General features: G+C 35.1%; 3 protein-coding genes and 1 long non-coding RNA gene across 6 annotated transcripts; 2 read left to right on the forward strand and 2 right to left on the reverse strand.

Annotated features, from left to right (window-relative positions):
- Positions 1 to 168: 168 nt before the first annotated feature.
- LOC127246424 (uncharacterized) lies at positions 169 to 6,505 on the forward strand. The gene is made up of 13 exons (XM_051267813.1): positions 169 to 508; positions 610 to 697; positions 1,070 to 1,169; positions 1,251 to 1,324; positions 1,460 to 1,531; positions 1,685 to 1,762; positions 2,179 to 2,303; positions 2,999 to 3,071; positions 3,432 to 3,493; positions 3,571 to 3,945; positions 4,399 to 4,501; positions 5,481 to 5,705; positions 6,203 to 6,505. Exons 1-12 carry the CDS (start codon positions 423 to 425, stop codon positions 5,679 to 5,681), a joined length of 1,437 nt encoding a protein of 478 aa, XP_051123770.1. The 5' UTR covers positions 169 to 422; the 3' UTR covers positions 5,682 to 5,705; positions 6,203 to 6,505.
- A 184-nt stretch (positions 6,506 to 6,689) lies between these two features.
- Positions 6,690 to 9,570, reverse strand: LOC127246425 (phosphopantothenoylcysteine decarboxylase subunit VHS3-like). Of its 2 annotated transcripts, none has more exons than XM_051267814.1 (3): positions 9,404 to 9,570; positions 8,872 to 8,990; positions 6,690 to 7,316 (listed from the first exon to the last, which is right to left on the reverse strand). In XM_051267814.1, the coding sequence occupies exons 2-3, from the start codon at positions 8,968 to 8,970 to the stop codon at positions 6,888 to 6,890; spliced, it is 528 nt and encodes a 175-aa protein (XP_051123771.1). In that variant the 5' UTR covers positions 8,971 to 8,990; positions 9,404 to 9,570; the 3' UTR covers positions 6,690 to 6,887. The 2 variants fall into 2 exon arrangements, with proteins under 2 accessions (XP_051123771.1, XP_051123772.1); XM_051267815.1 differs by having other exon boundaries at positions 9,400 to 9,543.
- A 2,790-nt stretch (positions 9,571 to 12,360) lies between these two features.
- LOC127246238 (uncharacterized) lies at positions 12,361 to 14,580 on the reverse strand. The gene is made up of 3 exons (XR_007837708.1): positions 14,470 to 14,580; positions 13,319 to 13,520; positions 12,361 to 12,843 (listed from the first exon to the last, which is right to left on the reverse strand). It is a non-coding gene; the product is annotated as an uncharacterized LOC127246238 (long non-coding RNA).
- On the forward strand, positions 13,881 to 16,467 carry LOC127246237 (transcription factor TGA4-like). Of its 2 annotated transcripts, none has more exons than XM_051267490.1 (9): positions 13,881 to 14,201; positions 14,495 to 14,662; positions 14,769 to 14,840; positions 14,943 to 15,002; positions 15,106 to 15,183; positions 15,271 to 15,334; positions 15,459 to 15,730; positions 15,824 to 16,051; positions 16,165 to 16,467. In XM_051267490.1, exons 2-9 carry the CDS (start codon positions 14,504 to 14,506, stop codon positions 16,318 to 16,320), a joined length of 1,089 nt encoding a protein of 362 aa, XP_051123447.1. In that variant the 5' UTR covers positions 13,881 to 14,201; positions 14,495 to 14,503; the 3' UTR covers positions 16,321 to 16,467. The 2 variants fall into 2 exon arrangements, with proteins under 2 accessions (XP_051123447.1, XP_051123446.1); XM_051267489.1 differs by having other exon boundaries at positions 13,884 to 14,312.
- The last annotated feature ends 163 nt before the right edge of the window (positions 16,468 to 16,630 follow it).

Here is a 16,630-nt window from a genome sequence, read left to right on the forward strand (position 1 = left end):
GCACAAGTAATTAAGAAATTATAATATTCATAATAAATCTGTAATTAAATTAGAAATTAGAAAATATTAAATACGTTAAATGATTTTTGAATAGATATTCTTTCTGGTTATCAAATCTATAATTATTTCAACTTTTTGTTTGTTTTTAAAATATACTAATAATAATAATAACCTAAACAGAGGGATATTTACGTACATGCGCACCTCTGCAAGCAAAACTTGTTTCCTTCTCGGAGAAAACTATTTATTGGATTTGAAGTTTTATTTTGCCCTAAACAGCTGTTTGTAGTTCCGATTAAATCGCCACCGATTCTTCACGAACTACGCTGATTGCCGCTTCTGATTTATGTTCAACAAGCTGCTAAAGCTCCGCTTTCAGGTGATGGAGTTTTAGCCCTCGTAGTAAAAAGTTTCCGAAGCTGATGATGGCGACAAGGAAGACTAGTACCTGTGCTATATGCGAGAACTCCAATCTCGCTTCTATATGCACCGTTTGCGTTAATTACAGGTATGTTTCAGCATTATACTAGAAAATCTCGGTTTGGTTGACTGCAGAGAATATGGCATTGATCTCTTGAATTGATTCACGATTGGTGGGATTTTGGTCAGGTTGAATGATTATAGTTGTAGGTTGAGGTTGCTGAAGAGTAAGAGGGATGCGCTCTATTCAAAATTGACGCAAGTTCTTGTCGCTAAGGTATGTTGATGTGGACTCACTGAGTTTAAATTAGAGGCTGAAGGATGTGATTTTATTACAATTAACTTATGATGAAGTGAAACTTGTATCAACAACAATATCCCTGTAATTAAGTTTTTGTTTGGTACGAAATCCAGAGGATAGATCATCTTCGTGAAACTTGTCAGAGTTTTGAGGAGTTCAAAACTATGTATTTACATTGCTCCATTCAAATCATGTGTTGTGGACACACGGAGCCATATTCATCAAATTGTCTGTGTTGAGGATGTTAATTCTTGTTTCATGTATTAATTATTTGCACTGAATGCTGTGTTTTTGCTTTATGTTAGACGTAGCAATTTCACATAGTGCCTGTATTTTCAATATCTCTAGGGCAAGGCTGATGATCAACACAGTTGGAGGGTACTTCAAAATGAGAAATTGGCCAAACTGAGAGATAAGCTCCAGCGTCGTAAAGAACAAGTTTCTGAAGGTTGACTAAAGTTGTTTTTGTTACGTTGAATCTTATCACATTTAATTTTTTATTTTCGGTTGGATGGTTAATTTTTTTCAGGGCGTGCTCAGATTGATAAGAAGTCTCATGATCTTAAAGTCAAATACGAATTGCTTGAATCAGCTATGCGTGTGGTATTACATATTTCTTTTAGTCAACTTTTGACAGCTGGTTTTGGGTCATATCCCTCCAGATATTTTATTTGATCATTTCATTTTTTGGTTTTCTGCTACTGATGCATTGGATTTCTGTTTGACATGTAATTGCAGTTGGAAAAAAATCGTATGGAAAAACTTGAGAAGTATTACCCTAATCTTATTGGCACACAGAGATTGGGACTTGTAAGCAAAACTTGAAGAATTTGTTTCTTTTCATTTTTTAATATATGTTACTAAAAAAATTCAACATATGTTGATATCTTTCTGTTGGATTGACATAAAAAATTTTACTTTCTATTCTTCGAGACATTAATTGCTCTTGAATTTAATTTCCAGATGGCAATTACCTCTGAACGCCTCCACAAGCAATCTGTTATTATAAAGCAGATATGCAAGCTGTTTCCGCAACGCAGGGTACTTCTGAAATTATTACCATTTGTTAATTTGGATTGTTGTAATCATCTCCTAGTTGGTTTGAACTTGCTTATTGTTACAATGCAGTTTAAGATTTTGAATTGATGTTTCCATCTTCAACCTCTAGGCACTAGCTTTCTTTCCAATCCTGAACTCTTAAGGGCATGGAGTCTATTTATAACAGCATGCTAGGTGATCCTTTTTTCAATTGGGGATCTTAGACTTGTTTAATTTGTATAAATTCTGCTGTAGAAATGCATTCACATCAAAGGTTGATTTGGACCTATTTGTCAAGCATTGTGTGTGGATTCTCCATTCTTACTTGGATATTTCTTTGCTGTCGCTATAATTTCCATCTAACACATGTTACTAGTTTTCCTGATGTGGCTTCCGTTAACATGTCAATATCATTGCAGGTGAGTGTAGATGGTGAAAATAATGAAGGGTATAGTGGCCAATATGATACCATTTGCAATGCGCGCTTGCCAAGAGGTTTAGATCCCCACTCAGTACCGTCTGAAGAGCTTGCAGCCTCTTTGGGGTAAATACCACCTGTATGTGTGTATAAGTTGCTGTGAATGAAATTATTAAGCTATAACTGCAAGCTTAGTTCATACTTTTACTGATGAGTATATATTGATCCCTTTTTCCCATACTCTGGCCTTTTTGATGAATGTGGACTTTGATCTATATATATTATTGTATTTTCTTTGTAGATTAGCTTCATGGTTCCTTTAGTATATACTTTTTGGTCTATGTCGTCAGTGTCTGGTGGGATTTGAGCTTCTATAATCTAGCCTGAAATTGCATACCTAGTTATCATTTCTGAAATATGTTAACCAGAAAGTTTGGATAACTGTAAATCAAGTTGGTGAAACAATGGGTAAATCTTATTGAGACAAAGTGATTTGGGATGATCAAGTGGAAATTCTCATTCGATAGCATGAGCTTTTACTTTAATCTTAAAAAATCATTGAATAAGTAATCATTTTTAACAGTTGTAACTCATGAGGGCTGTGCTTCTCATTCTAAAGAAATTTTCTCTTGATCGTAATTAATCACGAGCCTGATCATCCTGTGTAAGATGTGTTACGCCATGTTTAAATCCTGATTACTTGTTATTGCACATTCTACACACACTCAAACATGTGTTTCTTTTAACATGATACTCCAAAGCAGATTGTTTGTTAATTTGTCTTCATGCACTAACTCTTTGTGCTCAACTTTTGAAATCAGCTACATGGTGCAACTCCTAAGTATTATTGTCCCTGTTGTGGGTGCTCCTGCTCTTCATAACTCTGGATTTGCGGTATGTAAGAACTACCTTCAAGCTCATGTTTTTAAGCATTACTTAGAATTTTGTATTGAACCTTGTTTTACACCCCAAAATGCAATGTAAGAACTCTTGGATAGTTTTAGGAGTGGTTTGAATATGATATGTTGATAATTGATCAGTTTTTAATTGTGAGACAAATGATTGTGTTCTGTAGATGTTGGCATGCCATGTTGTTAATGCAGTCATTGAGCTGTATAGTAACTAGTCTTTATTCTTTTCAGAGCTATCCAGCTACTAGTTGCTTTAGTATTTCATCTATTCAACATCTTTTGGTTCATCCCAACATAATTGGTTTGGAGGATTCTCATGTTTTTTTTTTCTTTTGCACATCAGGGTTCCTGTTCTCGAATATGGCAGCGTACTTCTTATTGGGATGCTCGTCCATCATCTCGAAGGTATTTTTTTGGGATTTGTGGCTTCTAATTGATAACATGGCTGTTTGTTACTAAAATTACTTTCTACTATGCATCAGTGAATATCCGCTATTTATTCCTCACCAAAACTTTTGCACTGCTGGGGGTGAAACTTCATGGTCTGACAAAAGTTCTAGTAATTTTGGTGTTGCTTCAATGGAGTCGGAAAGAAAGCCTCGTTTAGATTCCTCTGGTGGTAGTTTCAATTATTCATCTGCTTCTCCACATTCTATTGAAAGACACAAGGATTTGCAGAAAGGCATATCACTCCTTAAGAAAAGTGTGGCATGCATCACTGCATATTGCTATAACTCATTATCTTTGGAAGTTCCTTTAGATGCCTCTACTTTTGAGGCATTTTCAAGAGTGTTGAATACACTTTCTTCTACAAAGGAAGTTCGAGCTGCTCTGTCTTTGAAAATGGCATCATCAAGGTATAAAAACACAATATTTTTCCTTCTGAATGTTGATTAGTGCATTCAATGGATGTACATTTTGGGTGTGTTTGTTTGGCGGTTTGGATTTTGGTTTGAGATTTGAATAGTAAATTTTTTAATTTGAATAGTTGTATGTGTGATAAAAATAGTTATTGATACGATATTTTAAATGTAAAGTTGAATTTAAGTATGATATAAAAAATAAAAAATAGGTGTTTGATTTGATGTTTTTTGGGAGAAAAATTTTTGATGAATAGTCGAAATTGGATGAAGTTTGATATAAGAACACACCCTTCTAGTGAATGGTAGTAACATATTTTTATCCTTGAAGGATTATTTAACTTGTAATGGGTGAGTAGAGCATGTCCCTTGACAAGTTCAAATTAACTTCAACAAATCATTATTGAGGTGACTTTCTTGATATTGTTCTTCATCAATTTGTCGTAACAGGTCATCCAATCCAAGCCAACAGCTGAATAAATCTATATGGAATGTGGAGTCGGTCAGTTCATCAAGCACTTTATTTGAGAGTGCTCATGCACTGCCTACTGCGGTATATGTTTTAGTTACTATCTGAATTTCTTTGGAAATATTTTAAGTTATTATGAACATAATGGATATGATATAAAATGTGTTAGCTACTACGTCCCGTTTATCAAGCAGCAGAAGTTCCATCTAGCATCATGCTTTACTATCATTTTCTAAAGTGTTCTCACTTGAATTTTTCTTAGTGCTACTCGATTATTATTTTTAGTTAGAAGTTTGTCTGAGGCAAGGATGGTAAAGGGAGAAGCAATGGTCGGGTTGCATTTCTTGAAAAGCTCTGATATATTATATTCATAATTAATCAGCTACTGCTAGGTTGTAGAGTACTATGGAATTAATCCGAAGTTTAAATTATGTTGGATGAAAGTAATAAACTGTAATACTGTTACATGACCCCTAAAGATAATCAATTTTGGTTTTCTGCTTTCAAAATGGATGCGGGTTTTTTTTATTAATTTGAATTATCTCAATTCAGGATGTTGACTGGAGCAGCTCAAGGAAATTTCATTAAAATCTCAAAACAAGGTCTTCCTAGGATATAAACACTTACTACTGGCTAGTATCACATATAAATAATTTGTATGCAAGCAGATCTTCCTTGTGGCCGATGGTCTCATTTTGATCTCTATGTGTCAATGTGGCACAACAAATTTGCTTATATCTGCCCCTTTTATAACTATAAGTATTTTTTGGCATGCCTTCCTAGGATGATGAAGTTTTATCACCATCTAGAATGACATATATATTGTAATCTTTACATGTGCACATCACCTGCTCATTCTCATCTATAGATATCCACATGTTACAACCAATCTTTAAATTTAAGCATTTTCAGCCTTTATAAGAGATTTTGCTCGCCAGAAGAAATCATATTTTTTAGTTATAGATTTTCTTTTATTGAATATTAAAATAATACTTTGACGAGGGCGTACTGTTTCAAGTTACTGAATATTACATCTGACTATATCTGTTTACCATTTGTGCAGAGAAATGCATATGCTAATTATCCTCCTAGCTCCGCTGCCAGTTATCTTTATCTTAACGAGTTTTCTGAGTCGGGAAAGAGTGAAAACTTAATAGAAGGTTGGGATTTTGTTGAACATCCTCCTTTGCCACCTCCTCCATCACAAACCGAAGATGTGGAACATTGGACTCGTGCTATGTTTATTGATGCAACAAAAAAGTGATTTGAATTTCGATCTCGTTTTTAGGTAAGTTTTACTCTTTCTTTGAAGTGATATGACAGCAATTAGATATTCAGATACAGACAGTGTGATTGATATGCCAGCTGATCTAGTATATAAATGTTTCTGATAGATCCGCATTACATAAGCTGAATTGAATTGATTTATTGAACTTTTGGAGGTTTAAATGGTAGATTTAGAGTTGTATTTACTTTTATTATGTTTCTCATCATCCTGTTTTACAATGTTCTGATGTTGCAAAAATCATAATTCCTCATTACTAAAGATATTCCGCAAGAGATCTCTTATTAAAGCTCTAATATAGCTTCTGGGATTCATGGTTGTTCCTTATCTTTGTTTGATTTCTTCCTTGGAAGCACGGGTTTGTTGTTTTTTTTGAAGTATGTCCCGGCAACAATGCTCTAATTACTGTCATGAAACAAATGTGTGTAGAATGCACCTCATGCAGTTTTACATGCTTTTTTGTGCAAATATAACTTATCGTCATATTTATTTCTCTGTAGCATTTATCTAGCCACTGTCTGCCGAGCTTCATCGAAGATTAAAGCATTCTCACCCGGATGAAACATAATCTGCGTGTAAATACACTTAAACGAGGGTAAAATTTCCGGACACTCCCTGTGCTCTATTCAATATGTACATATTATAATGGTTATCTGTACAGGGTCGATACCTTTAGCATCTTTGGCTTATTTAGCTGCACTCTCTACCTTCCAGTTTTTTTAGCTTTGATAAAGTTGATTTATGCACTTCGAGAATAAGATTCCATGGAATTAGAATTTCTATGCTGCTTTAATTTGATGCTAGCCATGTACAGCATATAAAAATTATTCAATTTCATATTCACTGTATCTTTATTCGAAGGTGCAGAAAGGCTTATTAGGCACAGGACCATCTTTGGGTATACATATATATATATATATATATATATAGTAATTAATTCCTTTACTGTGAAGTGAAATTTTCTGTTTGGAAGCTTAGTCAATTCCATTATGCAAAATCAAAATCATAGTTGCAAAGAAGAAAGCATCCCAAGAGGAATTTAGATTAAAAACATCCACATAAAAATGGTGATTGATCTAAATAATCAGTCTCTCCCAGAAATGGTCATAGGCCTTGATTAAAATTCTCCATAGTTCTTTTTAAAAAAAGGGGTTTGGACTGTAAGTCTGTAACTTAAACCCAGCTTCACTTCTTTCTTTTCTTGGGAGGCTGTAGCTCCTCTTCTTCTTCATCTTCCTCGTCGTCGTCATCCTCGTCATCAGGCTCCTCATCGTCGTCTCCATCTTCGTCATCGTCGTCGTCATCTTCAGCGCCATTGTCGTCATTATCTCCATCTTCATCATCATCGTGCCCATTTGCCGCTTCATCGTCTTCATCATCATTCTCTCCTTCGCCACTTCCTCCTCGACTCTTTTTAGCGCTTCCATTGCTATTGGGGTTGTTCCCTGGGGCACCTTCTTCCACGCCTCCCTCACCATCACCCTCGTCTCCGTTACCGTCAACTTCGTCGTCACCATTGTCGTCGTTGTCATCACCGTCTCCTCCCTCAGCGTCACACGGCTCTTCCCCTTGCATTGGGCTCATCATCATCAACAGTTTGGCTATATTTTGGAGCTACATTTCATTCAATTAGTCATGTTAAAATCATCAATCATCATTCATTCTAAGGCCAAGATTGCAACTTTCTTACCATAACAAATGCCCCAAACAAAACAGAGTCAAAATAAAAATCAGACCCAAATGAACACAATTAGGCTCCATTATTTAGATAAATATTTTTGGAAAAGTTTTAAAATTTTGAAAATTTGAAAAACATAAAATATATATATATATTAATATTAGTATTTGATTTGATAGTGCAAGAGTAAAAATCGATGGCCAAAAAGAGCCTTAGCTCTGCCCATCTCACGAAATATCCAAATGGAATATCCGAATATCTCTGCCCATCCCAAATAGTTATCATAAATTCTTCACTACTCAAACGCCTACTACAACAACATGGGGCCCAACACACATTATTCATTCATTCTTAAGCAAAGGGACACGACACCACCAATTATTATTATTATTATTGTTCAATTATAATTAAACCTCGCTTGCAATCTTACCATCCATAAGTCAAGAACCTTATTATTAATTAATGCTATTATTACACACCCATACCCATGCCCAACTATAATAACAAAATCTCACTTCACCAAACCAAGAAAATAGCATGCCCACTTCAGTCAGCAAAATAAAATAGGACCACTTGCGGCCACCCCAATCCCCCCTTTCCAATTTCTAGTCGTTTATTTATTTTACACACTATAAAGGGCAAAACGATATACTCATTCTGTCTGGTAAAAATAAATTCATTCGAGCTAGATTAAAAATAAATAAATACTCTTTTATTTAAAAGTGAGAAAAGTTATAAAAAAATAAAATATTTTTTAAAAATTTAGTTAGTAATTTTAAAAAAATAAAAGAAAAAGAATATAATAAGACTAAGGAATAATTTCAATAAATAAAATATTGTACAAAAAATAATAATGAAATATTGATATATATATTTTTTTAAATTGTCAACATTATTAATAAAGTAAATTTAATTAACAGATAAAAAAATGAAAATAAATTATTACAAAATATATGAGAGAGTGTAGGTAACGTTCCCAAGTAGGGGTGATGATAAATAAATGAGGCAGGGGACACGTAGGCTATTATAGGTTTTGTGCAGCCCATATTATTATTACGGTCCCAACCCGGACGGACCTCAATAAACCGTATATTCCCCAATTAACATCCCTTTTCAGGTCCGCCACTTTATCCACCCACGCACGCACGCCGCACGTGACTTTAAAAATATATACTCCATAACTTAATTTTTTTTTTTTTTACAAATAAAATGTCCATAAATTTGGCGAGTCGGATTATATACAAAGAAAATGTTCATAAAGGCGATTTTTAATAAATTATTATTATTATTATACTATCCGTTTTGTGTCTACTATTGACCAGTCAAATGGGATTTTATTTTTATTTTTACTTAAAAAATTAAAGAAATTAGCTTTTGGTTGGGATAAGGAAAAAATATTTAATCTAAATGCACAATTTAAACCGACTCAAATAATATTACAATTTAAACCGACTCAAATAATATTATTATGACGTTTATAATAAAATTAACCTGTTGAAACCAGAGGAGCTGAGCAAGGAGCAGGAGTAAGGAAGATGTGGGGCCCACCGCGCACGTTAGCGAAGGCCGCTTGACAATCACCTCCGCCATGTACACGAACGTTAATCTGCCTGCAAACCAAACCCCCAAAGTCACTCCATCTCCTTTCTCTATATATTATGAAATTAAAATTTTCGAAACCGGAAAGTAATTTTTGACAAGTGAATATAAAATCAGTAAAAAAAAACAATTGCAGGAAAAAAAAAAAAAAGAGGAAAGGAAGATAAATACGGTCAAAATGGAAAGGACAAAGGAAAGAAGCAGAAAAATAAAAATTGAAGGTAGATAGATAAAGTGAGGAGAGGCAAACATGCAGAAGCAAAAAATAAAAACAAAAATCATAAAAGTGTATTAGTTCATGCAAAAGTATGTATGTATGAAGTTGGATTGAAGCTTCAGAACTGGAGATTCATAGTTCCTCCTGCAACCATATGTACTCTGTGTGTGTGTGTGTGTGTGAGAGAGAGAGAGAGAGAGAACGTACGTAAGAGGCAGAGGAGGGCAGAATGAAGGTAGTGAGGAGGGTGGAGGTAAATAGGAGTGAGAGAGAGAGAGAGAGAGAGAGAGGGGAAGAACTAGAAGAGAGAGTGTGTATGAGTTATAGATGGAGCAGTAAAACAGAAATGAGAGTTGGAGTTGGAGTTGGGGGAGTTGTTGATTGGGCCACCATTCCAATTGCTGTATTATATTTTAGCATTCATTTCATTTCAACACACCACCAATAATATACATACTTAGTATATGAATATTATTATTGTTATTGATATTGTTATTAAAGAGTGAGTGAGAGATTGAGAGAGAATAGAATCTAATGCCATAATAATTTTGTCCAAAGTATACTATCTATCTATCTATCTATCTATCTATCAATCAAATGGCAAATTGGCAATGGCCTGCCTTTAAGAATCACACCTACCTTTTCCCATTCTTCTTGCTTTCTCTTTACTCTCTCTCTCTCTCTCTCTCTCTCTCTCTCTCTCTCTATATATATATATATATATGCCCATCCAACACAGCATTAATTCAATTCTATAAGTAAGCTACAATTAATATACTCACTCTTTGCTTTTAATTCTTATTTTTAGCTCAACTGAAATCACAAGTGTTAGACTACTCACTCCCACTCTCTTTCTACCCATAAATTTTTTATTTATTTTTTAAAAATTGCTAAATAAAAATTAAGCCGATATCTGTATATATCTTTCAACAACCCCTGCCCCACTCCTTTGCTAATAATAAAATAATAATAATAATAATAGCCTGTGGTGAGTGGAGCTGTTACCTTAGAAATACAAAACTCACCGACAATAGAATTACTCTGTTTAGTATTGAGTTATTTATTTATTTTTGTTTGTTTTATATTGAATGGTTAACTTTAATTTTGTTTTTTTGTATGTGTTGTAATTTATCTAGTAACATTATTGGAGAAATACATCTCTAAGTTGGATGTTGGGTAAACGGCACCTGCAACTCTACTATATGCAATATGAAATAATCGTCATAATTAATTTCTTTTTCTTTTTTAAATGATTTAAAATACAGAAACACAACAAAACAAGAACAAGAACAAGCCCACTCACATTATTATTATTTATATCAGTACTCTATAATAATAAGTGGACTTCTTCAATTCTTCTCTAAATTAGGAATGGGCCGGATCTGGGCCGAGTGTCAACTTAGTAAGTTTGGAAATAACTATCAAGATCCATGACTAAATCCAAATATAAGTTTATAATAATTTTCAGTTGGATCCTAAATGAGTTAGTTGGATTGGCCATTAAACAGATCTAGACCCTTTTTTTATTTTTTAAATTCCCAATTACCCAATTCTGCTGAAACATTAAATTAAATCCATGGAAAGTAAGAAAAAAATAAAATTACTCCAGTATTTTATATCATGTTACTTTTTGAAAAAATTACAGTGACAAAATTAAAAAGTGTAGCTGTAAATAAGTTGTAATCTCTGGCATGAACAATTGATTCAATCTGACGCTGCCCTCGTCAAGAACATAACCTTTCCAGCATCATCCATCCATCCATCCATTCGTGTCCCTATCTATATTTATAACGTACGTACGTAATGAAAACACCTGCCCACCCCACCAATTACTACTTCATTTATTTTATTTGAAATTTGATTTGATTTGATTTTATTTTATTTATAACTGAATTAAAACCGCCCCGCTACTGTAATGTAAACACCTTATAATCTTACCTTCAACAATCAAAAGTTTTCTTTTCAACTGGTTCTGCCGAAATTTATTCAGATTGTATTAGTTGAATAACAGCTGCGAGTTTAGGGTTTAGGGTTCCTACGCACATATATATATTGGAATAAACAATCAGTCCAGAATTAATTGAATAAGGAAGTTAGTAATATACCTCGTCGTACACAATTGATTTTTAGTTAAAGAATAAGCCTGTCTTCACAGCAATAAAGATTATATATTCTTGCATCCCGCATTACCAATAAAAAAAAAATAATCAAAATCATAATTATACTATTATACAATTAGGTTCTCCCTTATCCAGATTAGATAGAAGCTAAAGCTAAGCACAACCTTTCAGAAATCTTAACAGAATATATATATATATATATTCAAGATCCAAGACAAATTAATAATTAAAGCCATATATATATATATATATTCAAATTAATGTTAACTACTATTTGAGGTTTGATTGGTAAACAGTATTACCATAAACATTGCTTATCTCATAAAGTAGTGAAGACACTTAAAAAATCAAAAATAAAGTTGCTGAGGTGAGGATAGAAAAACACTCTCACACCAAAAAAATTAAAAACTATTAAGTCCTATCATCACATATATCTTTAAAGCTTTAAAGCCAAAAGAAGTAAAGCACTCTACACTCTCCCCTTTTGCTGCTTGTAGTGGTTTTCTTTATATCTTTAATACTCAGCACAATAAAAGAGCTTCAATCATTTATACATACAAGGCAACAAAGTGCCATGGCTACCCACACACCTGATAATAAATCACATATACATAAACATGACTCATCACCTCTTGCATCACCTCCATAAATCAATCGATCAATATGTGCTTAAAAAAGATATTTTTTTCGGTTAACACCTAACAGTCACCTGGTGATTCGTCACGGTGCTGTGCATTTGATAGGACAAAAGCAATAAAAATGATCATATAGTTAAAAAGAAGGCTCCCATTATACATGCTGCAATAACTCATCAATGCAAAGCTTAGCCTTTCCCCTTTTGGGGATTTTTTAGATTTACGATGTTTTTCTTGCATTTAACAAACATAAGTTTGTGCTAATCCGATTCGACATTTCATGTTGTTATATACTATAATTTGTTGCAAGAAACACAGCTCAACCTCCATTATTTACAGGACACAACACAATAAACAGCTCTAAAGCTTAGCCTCTAAGCTTCTGTGCTCTGGAAGTATATTCACAATTATACGCAGAATCTTGGTTTAGATTCAACCTTACAACAACACTTTTTAACTCTACATTTCTCTATTATTTTTATTTGATCAGTTTTTGTTTTTTTGTGGCCTCAGAGAGTTCCCATATTTTTAGTGGAGATAATTCTTGCTTTCGGATTTTACTTTTTGCACAAAAGCTAAGATAATTGGGCAGGTAAAAGCTTAGGGCCACTGCTTTTCTTTGGCTTTCTTCATTTGGAAGAGTCATAAGTGAATTAAGACTCTATTTACACATCTAATGATCCGAGACAAAAAGGATATTTAAAAAAAACAAAGACAACAAGAAAGAAAGAGCTTAGTGAAAGGAGAATGCATAAAACACTTTGGAGAGATATAATTAACTTAATGATCCATACCATTTGTAGTTATCAATGTCTTTGTGCAAAACCACAATGCATACGAGCATTGGCGCAACCTCGATGTTTCTTGCAGGAAAAGTTGGACTGCAATTCATCTGAAGAGAGCAATGGGAAAAGTGTGATCAATCTTGGATGGCAAAAAGTTATTTCTATTATAAGGAAAAGTATATTCTTTATGGTTCGATGCCACACAATTTCCTCTGTTCTTAGACTAGAGTTTTGAAGTCTTTGGAGGGAACACACATATCTTTACTAAGCAAATCATTGCCACATTGTCTAAGTACACATTTTTGTTCCCAGATTCTATCACCATAAGCATATGATGACAGTTAGCCAAGAAACAAAGAAAAAGCAGTAAAAGAGTAGCCTTTTCTTCACACATTTGCCGAAAAGTAACATATATAGATTGGGACAAATATTTTAACCATGTAATCAGGCCAAGTGTCGAGCTAAATGAACGCCAATAATGAAATCGAACTTTTACATATCACTACTTACTAACAGCAGCAAAATTCCAGTGCATGTGTTCCTCTATCAAGGCCTAAACTATATCGAATCGAATGTACGAACCTTTTACTGTCTCTGAATCAGCATCACTATTCCACTATCGTGACCAAGCTAGCGAGCACACAATCTCCACGACTTTACCGTGCGATTTCCTTTCTGTAGCTCTAGCTTCCAAAGCTTCCCCTGTTGTGCTGGCACTTCCTAATAAGCCCCTCCGAAAAGTTCGGGACAATCCCTGATCACACTTGTCGCTCGTTTGAGAGTCCTGTGGGACCACGAAAACTAACGATCTCAGCTATTTCAAAGCTCCAAATCTGTACATTATGCCACCAGTATGCTACGTACATGTAATATTTAGTAGCTTGTGCTTCTATGTACTTTGGTATCAGTCAATAAACGTAGAGTAGAACAAGTAAATAAAACACAATGCCTGTCATGTTCAAAGCCCATTTGTTATGAAAATATGACTGAATCTTTCCATGTGTCTGAACCTTTTTCTTGGCTTTGCAAAGCTGCTTTATGGCAAAGTAAAATTTAAGCTTATCAAGAGAGTGGCTGCCTAGTTTCCATTTGTATGGGTTATTTTCAGACTTACCTGAGGCTTTAAAACACCATGTTTGGCACACCCCTTGAGTAAGGAGAATCTTTATTTCTGACACAGTGGATTAGTATATAGTAGCAGTGGTGAGTGGGATCAGTAGAAATCAAAACCAGACATACAATACATATGTATATATATATATGCATATGCATATATATATGTATTGCCTTTATTCAGCCATTTTTTATATTCAAAAGTTTAGAGTTCTTTGGCTTCATTCTTTTATCAGTTGCCTTGCTTTTTTGCTGAGCCAGAGAAATGTTTGAGTGATAAAGCTATGAATGAACGTTTCTTGGACCATCTGAAATATGCTGCCTGAAGGGATTTAATCAAGATTCTCAGAGGGTTTGATTCAGAATTCTTCTCTTCATTTCTTACTTGAAGCTTCTATATTTTCGACTTAGCTCATCGGATACAATTTCCCTCTTCAAGTCTTCATTAATTTGATGCATATAGGTAAGTGTGTTTTCTAGTTTCAATCCCTTTTTAGCTTTCTTATGGTGATCGGTAGAATTAGAGAACAATTGAAACACTAGTAGGTCTCCTATGTATGAGTATGGGTTTATTAGCTAATGAGTTTGTCAAGCTATGTATGATCTAATGGTTATCATACCTTGTGTTTGTATTTTCCTTCAAAGGTTGGTAATATGACTTCTCCGACAACTCAGTTTGCACCTCCAAGCAGGATGAGTATGTATGAACCTCTCCACCAAATGCCCCTGTGGGACAATGCTTTTGATGGCAACATCAGCTCCGGAACAGGCGTCTGTGTAATGACAGAGATGGACACAAAGGTTGATGATAAGGTAAAAGTAAAAGCATCACATCTGTAATTATGTGTGTGTGTGTTGTGTGGATTGATGATGAACTATGAGGTTTGTATTCATGTTAATCATCTAACCTCAAATCCAGATTGAGTACACTTCTGACAAATCGCTCGAGCACACGGAAGATACTCGAGCATCAAAGAGTGTTTCCGAGAAGGTGAATACTACTTAACACATTTGTGCCCCCTTTTCGATGATATCTTTGGCATATATTGAAAATTGAAAGCTCTCAAATTGTTGTGTTTCTAAAATGCGACAGATACAACGTCGTTTGGAGCAAAACCGCGAGGCTGCGAGGAAGAGCCGTTTAAGGAAGAAGGTAAAAGAGAGGTTCATAACTAATTAATGTCACTTGTGGCTGATGTTTTTACTCTTTTGAGTTCACGGTCTTCACCAAATTCTTTCCATGCATATACATATAGGCTTACGTGCAGCAGCTGGAGACGAGCCGTTTGAAGCTGGCACAGCTCGAGCTCGAACTAGAGAGGGCTAGACAACAGGTGACTTGACAAGTTAATTCATTCCATATGTGTTCTTCCACACCAATCGCATTGTTTAAATCACCTCCGATCATTACTTGATTGCAGGGATTGCTCATCTCCGGCGCATCATCCTCCACTATAGGACTATGCGGCGGCACAGTGAACTCAGGTACTCCCTTCTAACACTCCCACAGTTTTCATTGTCACTCTTGCACTTGTAAGATAAAAAAAAAAAAAAAAAAAAAAAGAAAAAAAACCAAAAGCAACTGCATTGGCAATGCTGTGGATCACAGGAATAGCTGCATTTGAGATGGAATACAGTCACTGGATCGAAGAGCAAGAGCGAAATATATCCAACCTGAGGACTGTCCTGCAGTCTCCTATTGGCGATGCAGAGCTCCAAAGAGTAGTAGAGAATATACTAAACCACTACTGCAACCTCTTCCGGATGAAGAGAGATGCTGCGAGGGCAGATGCATTCTACTTAGTCTCCGGCATGTGGAAGACCTCGCTCGAGCGCTTTTTCCTCTGGATTGGAGGTTTCAAACCGTCCGAGCTCATCGGCGTATGCGCCTTACTACCTTTCCGATCAATAACCTCCTTTTTGGATCTCTTCCTACACTAACTAACTTAACCGACATTTGGTTCCGTCGAGCAGGTGGTAATGCCGCAGCTCGAGCCGCTAACAGACGAGCAAAATGTGAACATATTCAACCTAAGGCATTCCTGTATGCAAGCGGAGGATGCTCTCACACAAGGCATGGAAAAGCTTCAGCAGACTCTGGCGCAGAGCATAACATTTCTCGTCGTCGGAGCCGGAAATTGCAACGCGCAGACGGCGGCAGCTCTTGAGAAGCTCGAATCCCTCGAAGGCTTCATTCACCAGGTATGCATATTATTTCTATTTTCCATTGCGAAACAACACCATCTGAATGTGATCATATAGATCAATCCATACATCAATTTTTCGAATCTCGATGAGTGCTGCCATTTTTGCAGGCCGATCATCTCCGGGAGCAAACTCTGCAGCAGATGTCGCGGATACTCACCACGCGCCAAGCGGCCAAGGGACTGCTCGCATTTGGAGAGTACTTCGCTCGGCTGCGTGCTCTTAGCTCGCTCTGGACCGGTCGGTGTCCGCGCGAACCCGGTTAATCTGTGCTGGGCGAGAACCGGTTTTATTTCTATACGTTGTATATGAAATAATCATAATTTTGCTTAAAACATTATTATTATTATTATTATTATTATTAGTGAGGTATCATTTTCAGCTGCAATATTAAGGACTATTGAATGTGTGTATATATGACTGCTAGAGATATTACTTGACTTTGTTTGTACTTCCTCACTCTCAGTAAATTTATACAAATTTGGTGAGAGATAATGCTAAAAATATGCATTTTAATATTAAAGTAAAATATGAAAAGAATATTAAAGTATTATGAAAATTTTGATAAGACGTTGA

The sequence above is a fragment of the Andrographis paniculata genome, unplaced genomic scaffold (genome assembly GCF_009805555.1).
Source record: "Andrographis paniculata isolate CXL003 unplaced genomic scaffold, ASM980555v1 Contig30END, whole genome shotgun sequence".
NCBI lineage: Eukaryota > Viridiplantae > Streptophyta > Magnoliopsida > Lamiales > Acanthaceae > Andrographis > Andrographis paniculata.